We start from the raw sequence: 17250 nt of genomic DNA on the forward strand, positions 1-17250 counted from the left end.
TTGAACCCAGAAGGCGGAGGTTGCAGTGAGCCGAGATCGTGCCATTGCACTCCAGTCTGGGTAACAACAGCGAAACTCCATCTCAAAAAAATATATATATAATAATAATCAAGTAAATAAATAAGATTGTTACAGATGGTGATAAACAATATAAAGGGGATATAGAGGGTGATGTAATAGAGTGAGCCACTTAAGTGACATTGAGGGAAGACCTGAAGTATGAGAATGAGCAATAACCATGGGAAGAGCTGTTAATGGTATCCAGCTGAGGGAACACTGAGCACAAAGTGTGGAGATGGGAAAAGAAGTGTTGTTTTAGGGCAGGACGTGGTGGCTCATGCCCATAACACCGACACTTTAAGAGCCCAAGGTGGGCAGATCACTTGAGGTCAGGAGTTCCAAGACCAGCCTGGTCAACATGGTGAAACCCTGTCTCTACTAAAAAAAAAAAAAAATTACAAAAGTTAGATGGACATGGTGGGGCATGCCTGTAATCCCAACTACTTGGGAAGCTAAGGTGGGAGAATCACTTGAACCAAGGAGGTTGCGGTGAGCCAAGATTGACCGCTACACTCCAGCCTGGGCAACAGAGCGAGATCCATCTCAAAAAAAAATTGTTGTTGTAGAAACAGAGAGTAGCGTAGTGTCAAGAGAGAAGGTGGTATGAAATGAGATCAGACAGAGAGGCAGAGGCCCGATCACATGGGCTTTATGGATCATGGTAATAATTTTAGATTTTCTTCTAATCAGGGTGGGAAGTCAATAAAAGAATTGTACAGGGTTCATATTTTCTATTTCTTTTTCTTTTTTTAAATCTCTGAGACAAGGTCTAGCTCTGTCACCCAGGCTGGAGTGCTGTGGTGTATCATGGCTCACTGCAACCTTGACCTCCTGGGCTCAAGGAATCCTCCTCACTCAGCCTTCCAAGTAGCTGGGACTACAGGCATGTGCAGTGGCGCCTGGCTATTTTTATTTTTAGAAATAGGGTCTCACTATGCTGCCCAGGCTGGTCTTGAACTTCTGGCCTCAAACAATCCTCCTGCCTGAGCTTCCCAAGGTGTTGAGATTATAGGCATGAGCCACCATGCCCAGCCATGATTTATGTTTTGAAAAGATCAGTTTTGTTGCTTTGTGAAAAGATTATACAAAAGAAGAGAGGCCAGGGTTATTGTAAGGATTACCTACAATTACAAATGTAAAGTAATGAGCACAGCCCCTGATACATGTAAATTCTCTTTGAATGATAATTAGTTGTTCTGAAAAGTCTAAGCCTCTCCTGTCCAATACAGCAGCCATTCGCCACATGTGATTACTGAGCATTTGAAATGTGCCTAGTGCAACCAAGGACTTAAATGTCTCCTTTAATTTTAATTAATTTAAATTAGAACACTGATATTCGATTCAGTTACTGGAAAGTACATTTGAAAAAACTTAAATATATGAATCAATTTTTTAAAATATAAATTTTATGAAATGTGACTACAGACTCAAGTATTTTGGATGAAAATCTGATGTCCAAATTGAGATATACTATAAAATACGCACTTGACCTCAAAGACTTAGAAAAAGAGAATCTAAAATAATTTATTATGACTGGGCATGGTGGCCCATGCCTATAATCCTAGAACTTTGGGAGGCTGAGGCTGGTGGATCACCTCAGGTCCAGAGTTCAAGACCAGTCTGGCCAACGTGGCAAAATCCCAGCTCTACTAAAAATACAAGAAATTGGCCAGGCATGGTAGTGCGCACCTGTATCTCAGCTACTTGGGAGGTTGAGACAGGAGAATCACTTGAATCCAGGAGGCAGAGGTTACAGTGAGCTGAGATTGTGCCACTACACTCTAGCCTGGGTGACACGGCGAATGATAAAAAATTAAACAAAAAAAATTTGTTAAACATTTTTATATTAATCACATGTCCAAGAGATATTTTAGACATATTTAAATAAAATACTCATTGTATTTAATAATAGTAAATATTAAATTAATTTTACTTATTTTACTGTTTTTAATGCCAATACTAGGAAATTTAAAATTTGACCAGGTATACTGGCTCACACCTATAATCCCAGCACTTTGGGAGGCCAAGGCTGGAAGATACCTTGAAGGCCAGCAAATCAAGACCAGCCTGGTAAAAATAGCAAGCCCCTCTCTCTACAAAAAAAAAAAAAATTAGTTAAGGCACAATGACATTGGCCTGTAGTCCCCGCTACTTAGGAGGCTGAGGTGAGAGGATGGCTTGAACCCAGGATGTTGAGGCTGCAATGAGCTATGATTGTGTGCCACTGCACTACAGCCTGAGCAACAAAGTGAGACCCTATCACAAAATAAAAATAAAATAAAGTAATAAAATACGTGTGGCCAGGCACAGTGGCTTATGCATGTAATCACAGCATTTTGGGAGGCTGATGAGGGAGGATCACTTAAGGCCAGGAGTTTGAGGCTGCAATGAGCTAGAATTATCCATTACACTCAGCCTGGACAACAGAATGAGATCCGGTCTCTAATAAACAAATAGGCTGAGAGCTACACTCCGGCCTGGGCGACAGAGCCTGTAATCCCAGCACTTTAGGAGGCTGAGGTGGGAGGATCACCTGAGTTCAGAAGTTCGAGACCAGCCTAGCCAACGTGGTGAAACCCCATCTCTACTAAAAATATATAAAAATTAGCTGGGCATGGTGGCAGATACCTGTAATCCCAGCTACTAGGGAGGCTGAGACAGGAGAATCACTTGAACTAGGAGGTAGAGGTTGCAGTCAGTGGAGATCACGCCACTGCATTCCAGCCTGGGCAACAAAGAATGAAACTCCATCTCAAATATTAAATAAATCAATAAATAACATATGTGGTTCACATTGTATTTCTATTGGCCATGCTGATCTAAGGGAAAACAAAAATGTAGACATATAGATGCACAGAATGCTAATTCTCGATTATGTCTCATCAGAAATTTTAATTCAGGGATTGGAACTGGGAAAAATTAAGAAACAAAAGTATCTTTTGGAAACACTGTAGAAATGCATAATCTACATCTTAATTATTTTTTTTTATTATATATTTTGTTTGAGACAGAGTCTTACTCTGTTGCCCAGGCTGGAGGGCAGTAGCACAATCTCAATTGACTGAAACATCTACCTCCTGGGTTCAAGCAATTCTCATGCCTCAGCCTCCCGAGTAGCTGGGATTACAGGCTTGCATCACCACATCTGGCTAATTTTTGTATTTTTAGTAGAGACAGGGTTTCACTATGTTGGCCAGGCTGGTCTCAAACTCCTGGCCTCAAACAGTCCTCCTGCTTTGGCCTCCCAAAGTGCAGGATTACAGGCATGTGCTGCCATGCCCAGCTTTATTTATTCTCATATACATCTCATTCTCAAGGAGTTCCTTCAGCATCCCTGACTGTTCCTTAATTTTGGACCCTCCTTTGGCAAGCTCAAGAAGCCCAATCCCAGGGGAAAGACAGAGAATGGAGCTCAGGACTTAGAGGGTCCCAGAATGTAAGGTTTTATCCCCAAAACCAACTGGGCTCAATACCTTAAGGTATTAGTATATCTACTTTGAAAGGACTGAGAAAGGACTGAGTCAGTCTAGCATAAGTTTAAATCGCTTACTCCAGGGAATGTGGTTGCATAGAGCTTCCCAAAAGCTTGCAAGGTATGCATAAGTCACTGGGGGAGGCAGGAGTGATTTCTGTCTCTGCCTGTAGATTTCCTGCAAAGCAGTCCATTTTAAGTTAAAGATATGTGCCAGGGTCTGCACTAAGTGCTTTAGGTTTGTTATCTCATTTACGTATGTATTTATTTAGAGATGGAGCCTCGCTCTTGTTGTGCAGATGGAGTGCAGTGGAGTGCAGTCTCAGCTCACTGCAGCTGCCACCACCCAGGTTCAAATAATTCTCCTGCCTCAGCCTCCCAAGTAGCTGCAATTATAGGCACGCACCACCACGCCAGCTAATTTTTGTCTTTTTAGTAGAGACAGGGTTTCACCATATTGGCCACACTGGTCTCAAGCTCCTGACCTCAGATGATCCACCTGCCTCGGCCTCCCAAAGTGCTGGGGATTACAGGTGCGAGCCACTGCCTGGCCTCAGGTTTGTTATCTCTTTTAAGTCTAAAGAAACCTTATGAGGTAGGTATCACTGTTACATTCATACTGTATTACCAAGGTTTGATGACTTGTCTCAGATCACATACCTGGTAATAGACAATCTATGCTCTTAACCACCATGCTGGATAGCAATCCAGTTGTCACGCTAGTGGCCCAAAAAACCATCCTTGAGGAAGAGACTCCTTCTCCTTTTTCCCTCCATTACTACCAGTTACACTGAGACTTGCTCATTTCTTCCTAATCTCTGACCTGTTCCCAGCACAGAGCTGGCCACAAAATAAGTGGGCAACACCTTACTGATTGAGTGATGGACTTGGGTCATTAAGAAACCACTGAGCAGCTCTCCCCCAAAAAAAAAAATGCTGAGGGAAACTAGTTCTTTTGCTGCTTTCTTGATTTGTTGCTACACCCACCACTGGACCTAGTACGATGCCTAGCCTTTATTCATTATTCAATAATTCATGTTCAGCATTGATTCTTTCAACAAACTTGAGTGCTCAGTTCTCTATCTGGGGGGTGTGAATTCATAAATCTTGCCACTATTAATATTAATAATATTAAATAACAATAGTAATAATAAAATCGCTATTAGTAATTAATCATAATAATGGTAAATTTGTGAGATCTTCATTCATAGTAATAATGATTATAATAACAACAAACATTTATTGATGACTTACTGTGCTAGGTGCTATTAGTATTAAAGTGGCTGGTTGCAGTGGCTCACTCCTGTAATCGCAGCACTTTCAGAGGCCAAGGTGGGTGGAGCCCTTGAGCTCAGGAGTTTGAGAACCGCCAGGGCAATATGGCAAACTCTGTCTCCATAAAAAATACAAAGATTAGCCAGGTGTGATAGTCAGGTGTGATAGTAATCAGTCCCAGCTACTCGAGAGGCTGAGGTGGGAGGATCACCTGAGTCCAGGAGGTCAAGGCTGCAGTGAGCTGAGATCATACCACTGCACTCCAGTTGGGGTGACAGAGCGAGAACCTGCCTCAAAAAAATTTTTTTTAAGTATTTTTTCTATCTTGAACACTTCATTTTCTGTGTTTTAGATAAGACGTGACACCATTTAATTCTTACAACAACCCAATAATTCCAAAAATGTCAGTATCTACTTACTCAAGTGAGAGAGCTGAGTGGCCGGCATTTGGGCCATAAATTTCTGAAATAGGATGTTCACTGATCCCTTACAACCGTAAACAGGGCAAGCATGGTCTCTGCTCTGGGAAAATATAAACAGAACCACCTCTGAACCAAAAACATTTCTTGTCCTTTTCCAGGATGATTGTAAGGACTAAGAAACAAATTCTTCATGTTTCCAGGAATTGATGGGTTGGTTGGCTTCCATCATTAAAACTTTGTTTCTTGCTTCATGTTCCATATATATTTAAGCAGCATCCAACTACTTATTGTTCCTAAAAATGCTTCTGCTGTTTTCATTCTCCAGATTATATATTTTTTACCTATCCCAGGTTGTTGTTTCCCCCCCACCCCCACCCCCCACCTCCCACCCCCCACCCCCCACACTGAGTGAACTATTCCTCTTTCTACAGCCAAACTCAAATGTCTTATTAGTGAAGACCTACCTAGCAAACGGGGGGCAGTTATACTTTGTTTTGTTTTGTTTTTTGTTTTTGTTTTTGTTTTTTGTTATAAAAAGAAAGACAGATTGCTTCTTCTTTTGGGCTCAGTAACTTCTTTATTTTCTCTCTCTACTCCCCAACTAGTCTGTGAGCTCCTGATGATGGGGAAGGGCAGGGACTTTGTCATTAGGCTTTCTGGTCCCCAGCTACCAGAACAAGACCTACCATATAAAATTATTGTAGCTAATATTCATTAAACACTGTGCTAATATTCATTAAACAAGTTTAATGAAACACTATTCATTAAGCTTGTTCTCCCAACAAGTTTGTACCATTCTTACCCATCCCAATTTTTACATATGAGGTAAATTCATATATTAAAAAGCTGGCTGGGCTCTGTGGCTCACACCCTGCATGTTAGGAGGCTGAGGCGGGAGGGTTGTTTGAGCCCAGGAGTTTGAAACCAGCCTGGGAAATGTGAGGACTTGTCTCTTAAAAAAAATAAAGTAAAATTAAAACCTTAGAAGCATAACTGGCCCCAAAATTACACTGCTACTCAAGTGGCAGAGCCTGAATTAGAACTCAATAATCAAATAGGCCACCTAAAGCATTTTTCACAGCATACGATGCTTAATAAGGCATATAGTCCATGAATATTAGCAACGGGAATTATTGCTCAGAGTTGTACAGCTAGTAAAGAAAGCAAGCTGAGACTGTAACTCAAGTTTTATGTATTTACTTACTTACTTATTTAGCTCCAGAGTTCACAGTCTTTCCACTACACCAGAAATGAATTAACAGGACCTCTTAAAGAGGTCTAACCATTTAATTTTTTTTCTTTTTATATAGACAGAATCTCCCTCTGTTGTTCAAGTCAAAGTGCAGTGGCATAATCACAGCTCATGCAGCCTCTGACTCCTAGGTTCAAGCATCCTCCCACCTCAGCTAAGACTACAGATATGTGCCACTGTGCCTGACTAGATATAGATAGATAGATATAGATATAGATATAGATATAGATATAGATATAGATATAGATATATTGAGAGAGAGAAGGGTTTTGCCATGTTGCTCAGGCTAGTCTCAAACTCCTGCCCTCAAGATATCCTCCCATCTCCATCTTCCCAAGTGCTAGGATTACAGACATGAGCCACCACACTCAGCCTCCCTTTACACTTTTTAAATTCTGGGTGTATTTCTAAAAATTCAGAAATATTAAAACCTAAAATCTGATATATTGTTGATGTTTTAGTACATAAAGTTTTCAACTTACAATAAATACAACTGTGTGCATAACCTAATTTAGATGTAAATTCAAAAAATAAGTTTCATACTCTTCCTGAAAGGCTCTTCTAGCTATCTATCTCTGAAATAGGGTCTGTGAATTACAGAAAATTATCTGCTGTCATGGCTGGTTACTGTCTGGCTACCCTGAAGATGGGTACTATATTTCAATTCTGTGATCCCAGCACAATGCCCAGGGTCTAATAATATTCAATGAACATTTCTCGAACGACCATATAGGGCAACCACTTCCGGTCTCAGCATTCCCTTACACTCAAAATTATTGAGGTTAGTCTGAGTGCAGTGGTGTTTACAACTAACTGATCACAACCACTTACAGATCTTTTTTATTTCTTCTCCGTTCTCACTGCTTCAGTTGGCTAGCCATTAAAAAATAAAAATGGGCCGGGCGCGGTGGCTCATGCCTATAATCCCAGCACTTTGGGAGGCCAAGGAGGACGGATTTCTTCAGTTCAGAAGTTCAAGACCAGCTTGAGTAACATAGTAAAACTCCATCTGTAATAAAAATACAAAAAATTAGCCGGAAATGGTGGCGCGCACCTGAGGTCCCAGCTACTAGGGAGGCTGAGGCAAGAAAATCTCTTGAACTCCGGAAGTTGAGGCTGCAGTGAGTCGAGGCTGTAATTGCGCCATTGCACTCTAGCCTGGGCGACAGACCGAGACTCTGTCTCATAAATAAATAAAGAAGAAAGAAAGAAAGAGTGAAACCAACACCACAGGGATAGACTTCTTTTTGTCCTTTTTTTCCCTCTTGTGCAGAGTAACGCGTAGTCTTGCCATAACCCAAGATGGCAACTTTCTCTCAAATGTCACTCCGTATAACGACGTCATACAGCGACAGTGCCTTTCCTCCCTGAGAATTTCCACTACATTTCCCAGGATGCTTTGCCAATAGCGACACCATTAGTCGTCATAGACGGAAGTGCACCTGACTGAGCGGAAGTAGAAGGTCTCGGAGGCTAAGAAGGTGGAGACCGGAGAAGCTGAAAGGTTGTGAGTAACCCCGTGGGTCTAAGCGTCTTGGCTGCTAGGAACGAAGTTAGGGAATAATCTTCTGGGAAGCGCGAGGCGTCACTTTGCTAATCCTAGGAGTTCAGACTCCTGCGTTCTTCTAGTAGACCTGGGAACAAAGAGAAACAAGACATTGCTGTGGAGGCTAAGTCTCCGTATTAACATCTTGCTGGTTTTTAAGTTTTCTTGGAACAAATTAGGGCGAATTCGGACTCCTATCGTGACACAAGGGTCGTTGGCTTGGTTTCGCTGCCACTAGAGCAATTTACATTTTTGCATATCTCTAGCTGCTGATGGTCTGACTCAGCTTCTACAGCAGTGGCTCGCAATTGGCTGCATATTAGAATCACCTGGGATGCTTAAAAAAAAAAAAAAAAAACTGATGCTCTTGCTTGACGCCACACTAATAAATCAGAGTCTGGTCAGGTTCTGAGCAGTGGTATTTTCTAAAGCATCTCTAATGATCTTTTTGGCTGCTGAGGTTCACAGTCACTCTTTTTAATGCCTGACTCTGACCCTGATTAGAGTCACCTGCGCCAGGGCTCTCCTTCCACTGTAAGCTGCTTGGGCTCTACCACACGCATTTGGGTTAAAGTGAACACGATTTTGGCACGGATATTATTTTGAGGTCCACTAGAAACGTATTCTTGGGCTTCCTGCGGTGGTGCTAAAAAGACGGATCGTAATTTCTTACTCATGCCTTGGTTATTCATTCTGAATGGAGATTAGATCTGCTTCCTTTTCCTTGTCACTGTTTTAGTTTCTGCCTAATTTTTGCCATCCAAACAGAACGCGAACAGTGGAACATGGAAGAGTCACATTAAAAACGGCTTCTTTTGTTGCTTATAAGAAGTTCAGGGTCAGGCTCGGTGGCTCACGCCTGTAATCCCAGCACTTTGGGAGGCCGAGGCGGGTGGATCACGAGGTCAGGAGTTCAAGACCAGCCTGGCCAAGATAGTGAAACCCTCTCTCTACTAAAACTACAAAAATTAGCCAGGCACGGTGGCAGTTGCCTATAATCCCAACTACTCGGGAGGCAGGAGAATCGCTTGAACCGAGGCAGCAGAGGTTGCAGTGAGCTGAGATCAGGCCACTACACTCCAGCGTGGGTGAGGGAGTGAGACTATGTCTCAAAAAAAAAAAAAAGAAGTTCTGGTACCAGATTTGACCAGGAAAAGGGTGTCAGTTAAAATGACGTTTGACATTATTATTACTTACAATAAGCTATATTTTTAAATAATGAATTCCAGTGAAATGAGGTTAGGATGTTTTTTGGCTGTGATGCAGAGGTTTGTTTAGGTTTGAAACAGAACTTTTAAAAATATGAGCACCATTACATAGCAGGTGTTTTGTTTTGTTTTCCCCCAGCTTTAGCGTTACCTCCCTCACTGGGCAGCATGGGGGAGAAGTCAGAGAACTGTAGGGTTCCAGAGGATCTGTTCAATGGTTTGAAGGTTACAGATACTCAGGAAGCTGAGTGTGCTGGCCCTCCAGTTCCTGATCCCAAAAATCAGCATTCCCAGAGTAAGCCGCTCAGGGATGATGAGGCCCATCTCCAGGAGGACCAGGGAGAAGAGGAGTGTTTTCATGACTGCAGTGCCTCATTTGAGGAGGAGGCAGGAGCAGACAAGGTTGAGAACAAATCTAATGAAGATGTGAATTCCTGTGAACTAGATGAAGAATACCTAATAGAACTGGAAAAAAACATGTCAGATGAAGAGAAACAGGTAAGTATTTTGTTTATTGTGGAAGATCTGCTACTTACACTGCATTTTAAAATAATGTGGTCAGTACTGCATCATAGACCACCTCAGTTGTGGTAAAGAATGACTTGCCCTTTGTCATCTTATTGTTTTAGTAGTGATTCATCTGAGATAAATCAGTAGCATGACAGGGAAGCACTGAGTGTGTCTGCTTAGCAAAGAAATTTTCATTTTTTTCTGTGAACCTTGAGTTCTATGTTCATCTTATACTTCAGGAGTCTGTAACATAATAGTCCTTTTGTTTCATTATTTTCAAAATGTATATATACTTTTTAGGTTTCATTTATGACCTTTTCTGTGGTTGGCTGCTGAAATTTCTGTAATGAACATTTTTATGTTTATACCACATTATATTTATGCTATATTTATGCTTATGAACATTTTCTGTTTATGCTTATCCCTTGTTAGCAAAATGGGACTGCCTGAATATCTTGGTGGAGTTTGGGTTGCAGAGGTCTTGAGGAACATAATTGTGTTTGATTATAGCTAGCTGTTGTTTGTTGAAAGCCTACAATGTGCGATCCACTGACTTAAAATGTTACTTGTGTTTTTGTTGGTTTCCACAACATGCCTATGAGATACACACTTAGCATTTCCCATAAGGAAACAGCTTAGAGTGGTGAAGTAACTAGCCCAAGATCAAACACCTAATGAATTGCAAAACTAATTCTCAAATCAAATCTGTTTGATTCCAAAGCCAGAGTATAATGGAGAATGTAATAACAAAAACATCTGTCTTTCTACAAAGCAGATAAACTAATAAAATGTACAGTCTCCTGCTTCTTTGCTCTGGGGCTACACCCTTAACTGGGCAGGCCTTCACTTTTGGAGACTGAAGTCTGCTGTCCTACTTTCTTTTGCGTGCACAAGCTAGGTAATCTGTGGAGAGTTACTGTAACATCTTGAGTTTGTCTACAAAGAACTTGAACAAGATTGTAGTTTCTGCCACTAACAAGCTTACTCACTGAACAGGTTGTGATGAGTTGAGGTCATAAACGTGCAGCCTAAGCCTAACAGTGGGGGTGGGAAGGTCCTGGGGTGGGAAGGAGCATCCTCTCATTCCTCTCTCCTTGGCACTTTTCGTTATCAAATCAGTTAGCTTTATGTGAACATATTCGCTTTTGTGCTAGTGTGTGCCACCAGAACAGGAGGAAAAAGGGTAAAAATGAGCCAAGTTTATAAACTGCCACAGCAAATACAGCTCAAAAAAATTAAATACTGTTCCACAACATTATAGCGGGTTTCAGTCTTTTTAGAAACACTGATTATGCATCTATGTTAAAAAGTTAGCAATGCTTTTCTGATACCTTAATATATTTTACCCTGAAATCATAACAGATTTTCTAGTGCCCTCTGGATTTAACAGTTGAATGGTTTGGCTCAAGGTGTCACAAAGTCTGATCCCCACCTCTAATTTAGTGAAACTTTTTTTGTTATTTTTGTATTCTAGATCAGAAAATCATACTTTTAAATTCTATAAATATTTTTAGGATTTTTTTTTTTTTTTTTTTTTTTTGACAGGATCTCACTCTGTTACCCAGGCTGGATGGGCTCAACTGGGTCACTCTGTCCTAGGCTCAAATGGATCCTCCTACCTCAGCCTCCTGAGTAGCTGGGACAACAGTCATGCGCTACCCTGCCTGGCTAATTTTTGTGTGTTTTTTGGTAGAGGCAGTGTCTCACCACATTGCCCAGGCTGGTCTCCATCTCCTGGGCTCAAGCCGTCCTCCCACTTTGGCCTCCCAAAGTGCTGGGATTACACCATGAACCACCACACCGAGCCAGGATAATTATTTTTATTGCCTGTAAGTTTAATATTCTAGGTAGAACAATACATTTTTTCATTTTTTTCCCTCCTTTTAAAATTTGAGATATCATTTAGTGAAACAGTATGTCAGGTCTAATGTGTAGAATTCAGTGAGTTTTGACAATTATATACACCTGTGTAACTCACATTTCTATGAGGATAGAGAACATTTACCTCATGTCAGAAACTCGAAACTCGATTTGTGTGCTTTATTGGTCATTCCTTTCCCAACCCCACCAGTCTCTGATTAACCACTGTTCTGATTCCTATCTCATAGGTGGCTTTTTCCTGTTCCAGACTTGTATATAAATATAACTATACAGTAGTATTCATATTTAAAAGATAAATATTTTCTATTATTTTATACATATCAGTCTAAGTGTTTTCATAGCTGAATTTGAAAATTTGTATGAATAGCTCATAACAGTAACATACTGCAGTGCTAGTCTTGTTATTTAGAGAAGTGTAAGCCACTAACTCCACTTTAAGGAAACAACCTTTGAGAGTGCACATTGCCTTCAGCTAATTGTGATATTTACTGTATTAGCTGTTTTCATGCTATTTTGATAAATATCTTTCTGAAATTTTTAAGAAGCCAGCAAAACAGATGAAGAAATACCTTCTGCATATATGGTTTGGGTTTAATAGGTCATTAGGAACAGGATAGTTTTACATTTGAATCTTTTTTGAACAGATAAAGTTCAGATAGTTAAACAACAACAAAAAACACAAATAGGCTGGGTGTGGTGGCTCACGCCTGTAATCCCAACACTTTGAGAGGCTGAGGTGGGCAGATCACCCGAGGTTGGGAATTTGAGACCAGCCTGACCAACATAGAGAAAACTCATCTCTACTAAAAATACAAAATTAGCCAGGCGTGGTGGCACATGCCTGAAATCCCAGCTACTTGGGAGGCTGAGGCAGGAGAATTCACTTGAACCCGGGAAGCTGAGGTTGCAGATTGCGCCATTGTACTCCAGCCTGGGTAATAAGAGCAAAACTTCATCTCAGGGAAAAAAAAAAAAAAAAAACACAAATGACCAAAAAATGTAAAAAGACTTTCAGCCTCATTAATAATAATAAATAATACAAACTAAAACGTTATGTCTAATCTATCAGATCAGAACACTGATCTGATGGTAACAAGGAGAGGATGTTGGAACTCATATATTAATATTGGGAATTTAAATTGTTATGTTACTTCATGGGATGCAGATACCAAATTTTTATATGAACATTTCTTTAGATAGGGCTATCAGTGGGATCTTCTGCTATGATAGGAACGTTCTACATCTGCACCATGCAGTAAGGTAGCTGCTGCTGACTACATCAGGCTATTGAGCACTTAAATGTGGCTATTACAGCTGAAGAACTGAATTTTACATAACTAACTTAAATACTCACACGGGGTGGCTTACACCTGTAATCCCAGCACTTTGGGAGGCTAAGGCGGGCAGTTCACCTGAGGTAAGGAGTTTGAGACCAGTTTGGCCAACATGGTGAAACCCCATCTCTACCAAAAATACAAAATTAGCCAGGCCTGGTGGCGGGAACCTGTAATCCCAGCTACTGGGGAGGTTGAGGCAGGAGAATTGCTTGAAACCGGGAGGTGGAGATTGCAGTAAGCCAAGATCACACCACTGCATTCCAGCCTGACAGACAAGAACAAGACTCCATCTCAGAAAATAAATAAAAAGTCACACGGGCCAGGCACAGTGGCTCATTCCTATAATCCCAGCACTTGGGGGGCTGAGGCTGGAGGATTACTTGAGCCCAGGAGTTTGAGACCAGCCTGGGCAACATAGTGAGACCCTGCCTCTCAAAAAAAAAATTATTATTATTATTTTTTTTTTCTTATTTTTTTATTGCATTTTAGGTTTTGGGGTACATGTGCAGAGCATGCAATACAGTTGCATAGGTACACACATGGCAGCGTGTTCTGTTTGCTTTCACCCCTTCACCCACATTTGGCGTTTCTCCCCAGGCTATCCCTCCCCACCTCTCCCTCCCACTGGCCCTCCCCTTTTCCCCCCAATAGATCCCAGTGTTTAGTACTCCCCTCTCTGTGTCCATGTGTTCTCATTTTTCATCACCCACCTATGAGTGAGAATATGCGGTGTTTCATTTTCTGTTCTTGTGTCAGTTTGCTGAGAATGATGTTCTCCAGATTCATCCATGTCCCTACAAACGACATGAACTCATCATTTCTGATTGCTGCATAATATTCCATGGTGTATATGTGCCACATTTTCCCAATCCAGTGTATCATCAATGGGCATTTGGGTTGATTCCAGGTCTTTGCTATTGTAAACAGTGCTGCAATAAACATTCGTGTGCATGTGTCCTTATAGTAGAATGATTTATAGTCCTTTGGGTATATACCCAGTAATGGGATTGCTGGGTCAAATGGAATTTCTATTTCTAAGGCCTTGAGGAATCGCCACACTGTCTTCCACAATGGTTGGACTAATTTACACTCCCACCAACAGTGTAAAAGTGTTCCTTTTTCTCCACATCCTCTCCAGCATCTGTTGTCTCCAGATTTTTTAATGATCGCCATTCTAACTGGCGTGAGATGGTATCTCAATGTGGTTTTGATTTGCATCTCTCTGATGACCAGTGGCGATGAGCACTTCTTCATATGACTGTTGGCCTCATATATGTCTTCTTTCGTAAAGTGTTGGTTCATATCCTTTGCCCACTTTTGAATGGGCTTGTTTTTTTCTTGTAAATCTGTTTGAGTTCTTTGTAAATTCTGGATATCAGCCCTTTGTCAGATGAAAAAAAATTATTTTTAATGAAATTTTTTTAAAGCCTTTAAAAAAAAAAAATAACCACATGTTTACAGGCCTATAGCCCTACCACTCAGGAGGCTGAGGCAGGAGGATCCCTGGAGCCTGGGAGTTTGAGGCTGCAGTGAGCCATGATCATGCCTTTGCACTCCAGCCTGTGCAACAGAGTGAGACCTTGTCTCAAAATGAATAAATAAATAATTTTAATTAAAATAGTCATATGTGCCTAATAACTATCATACTGGACATGACAGCATTAACACTGATTCTCTTGTAGTCGTTTATTTCAAGGAAATCATTAGAAATATGCACAAATGTACATACATAGATGTGTTGCAGCATCATTCATAATTTTGGAAAGCTAGACAATGTTAAACAGGGTATTTGTAGTGTAGTAAATACATTTGGTCTTTGTCCCTGGTTCCTGTCACAAAGCCCCTAAAACCCTTGGGATTTTGTGCTAGGGTATCACCAGGTCAAGAGATCGAGACCATCCTGGTCAACATGGTGAAACCCCATCTCTACAAAAAAAAAAAAAAAAAAAATCACATAAAGCTGACTTCTGAGGATTTGGGAAAGAAGTGCTATTCCATTTGGGGTCTATGTATTATGAAAGGTTTCTCACTGGACACAACCAAATAACATTAGCCAAAGTTTGTTAATCAAGCTAACTTTGCTTGTCCTATGGCTGGGACGATAATTCAGGCTCAAATGTAGTGTCACTTCTCTGCAGGACTCATAAATCAAGAGTAATTGAGGAGGAAAGCAGTTAAGATTTGGTAAAAACAGGAAAAGCTGTCAATGAGAGTATTGTGCATTTGTGTGTTTATGTCAGCCGTAAATCTTAACTATTTGTGAAAGCTTAAATGTGGACATGACTACCCACAAAAATGGAATTTTACCTAATATTTGAGATGTATTAGGTATGTGAAGCAAATAATTGGTTCTGAGAGGCTTGGCTAGGTGAAGGACAGATGTAGCAGCAGTTGAGAATTACAGTTATGATATGATAGAAAAATGTCTTAGTTTGTTAAAACTTCTATTAAAAAATATCTTAGACTGGATAATTTATAAATCATAGAAATTTATTGCTCATAATTCTGGAGGCTGAGAAGTCCAAGATCAAGGTGCCAGCAATTTCAGTGCCTGGTGAGGGCCTGTTTCTTACAGGTGGCAGCTTTTATGTCCTCACGTGGCAGAAGGGGCAGGGCAGCTTTCTTCAACCCTTTTTATTTGGACACTAATCCATTCATGAGGATGGAGCCCGTATGACTTAATCACATCCCCAAAGTCCCCATCTCTTAATACCAACACTGTGGGGATTAGGTTTCAACATTAATTTTGGAGGGACACATTCAGACCATAGTGAGTGTTTATAGTATTAGGACCTATGGCACATACTGCAAAATGTTGGTATTGATTCCATAGGAAAGTCACCTTTTATGGACTGCTTGTCACAGTGCAGTTTCTTAGGCCTCGTGTAAATTTCCTAGGTAATTCATATGCACATGCTGAGGCTTGAGGACCACTGTCATGGGGTTGGCACAGTCTTCCTTCATTAAATAGCTGTTGAATGAATAGCATCTTTATCTCCTTAAGGAGAGCCAATAATTGGCCTTACAAGTTACAGAAACTTTTTTTCTCACATTTATTCAAGAAATATTTGCATTTCTTCTACACACCAGGCATTGTTTGAGGCCCTGAGGGATACAGTGGTGAACAAGACAGAGAGGGTTTCTGTTCTCTCATTGGGGAATAAGGACAAAATGTTAAGACGAAGTGATGCAGGGTTGGGGTTGGAAGGATGGTGCTATGGTTTGAATGTTTCCCTCTAAAATTCATGTCAAAACTTAAACCTCAATGTTTAGTATTGAGAAGTGGGGCCTTTAGGAGATGATTAGAAGAATTAGTATTCTTATAAAGTATACCAATAAAAGACTTGAAGGAACCTGTTTGGCCCTTCTTCTCCCCTTCCACCAAGTGAGGATGCAGAAGGAGGGCACCACGTTGAAGCAGAGAACGAGCCCCTTTCCATACACCAAATCTTCTGGTGCCTTGATCTTGGAATTTCCAGCCCCTAGAGGTATGCAAAATAAATTTCTATTATTTATAAATTAGCCAGTCTGTGTTATTTTGTTATAGCAACCTGAATGGACTAAGACAGGCGGAGAGGACTGCTTTAGATTGGCTGGTCAGGAAAGCCTCTCTGGAGAGATGGCCTTTCAGTAGAGATTTGGGGGTGGGTGGCACTGGGAGCAGCGAAGTGTGTGACAGTCTGAGAGGGAAGCATTGCAGACAAAGAGAACAGCTTAGTAAAGGCCCTAAAATAACAACAAGCTTGGTGTATATTGGCATGTTCAAGGAATGGAAGAGCCAATGGCTGAAGCATAATGATTAAGGAAAAGAGTGGGCTGATAGTAGGTAAGTGTCTGATTATGGGACAGTTCCTAAGCCATGGTAAAGAATTTGAAGTTTATTCCAAGTGCAGAAGGAAAACAGATGGATAGTTTTAAACCAGGGAGAGGATGGAAGTTATTTACATTTTAATTAGAGAATTCCAGTTCTTATACAGAGAATGGAGGATATGAGGATGGAAGAGGGACGTCAGTGGAACATTTGGGACCAGTTAGGGTCTAATGAGGTAACCCAGGCAAAGATGATAGTAGCTTGAACTGTGGATCTGAAGAGGAGTGATTTCGGGATATATTTCAGAGGTAAAGCTGACAAGACATTGCAGTGAATTCAGTTGGAGGGACGGGGTGAGACATCAGAATGATGCTTTGGCTTCAGCTACTAGATAGATGGTGATACCCTTTATTAATATGAAGAAGATGAAGGAACTTTGAACTCATCCAGGTTCTGGTGATTTAATTCTTTCCTGC

At 40.9% G+C, this 17250-nt stretch overlaps 1 protein-coding gene across 3 annotated transcripts in view; it reads left to right on the plus strand.

Annotated features, from left to right (window-relative positions):
* Positions 1-7933: 7933 nt before the first annotated feature.
* The window catches only part of TTC1 (tetratricopeptide repeat domain 1), a 53134-nt gene continuing 43817 nt past the window's right edge, over positions 7934-17250 (plus strand). For 2 of the 3 annotated variants that reach the window (XM_002744110.7, XM_008984222.5), the window contains exons 1-2: positions 7934-7988; positions 9375-9733. In XM_002744110.7, the coding sequence (XP_002744156.1) occupies positions 9404-9733 (330 nt within the window). In that variant the 5' untranslated portion in view covers positions 7934-7988; positions 9375-9403. The remainder of the gene's footprint in view (positions 7989-9374; positions 9734-17250) is intronic. The other variant, XM_008984218.5, reaches the window with a different exon arrangement.

Source organism: Callithrix jacchus, chromosome 2, assembly GCF_049354715.1.
Source record: "Callithrix jacchus isolate 240 chromosome 2, calJac240_pri, whole genome shotgun sequence".
NCBI lineage: Eukaryota > Metazoa > Chordata > Mammalia > Primates > Cebidae > Callithrix > Callithrix jacchus.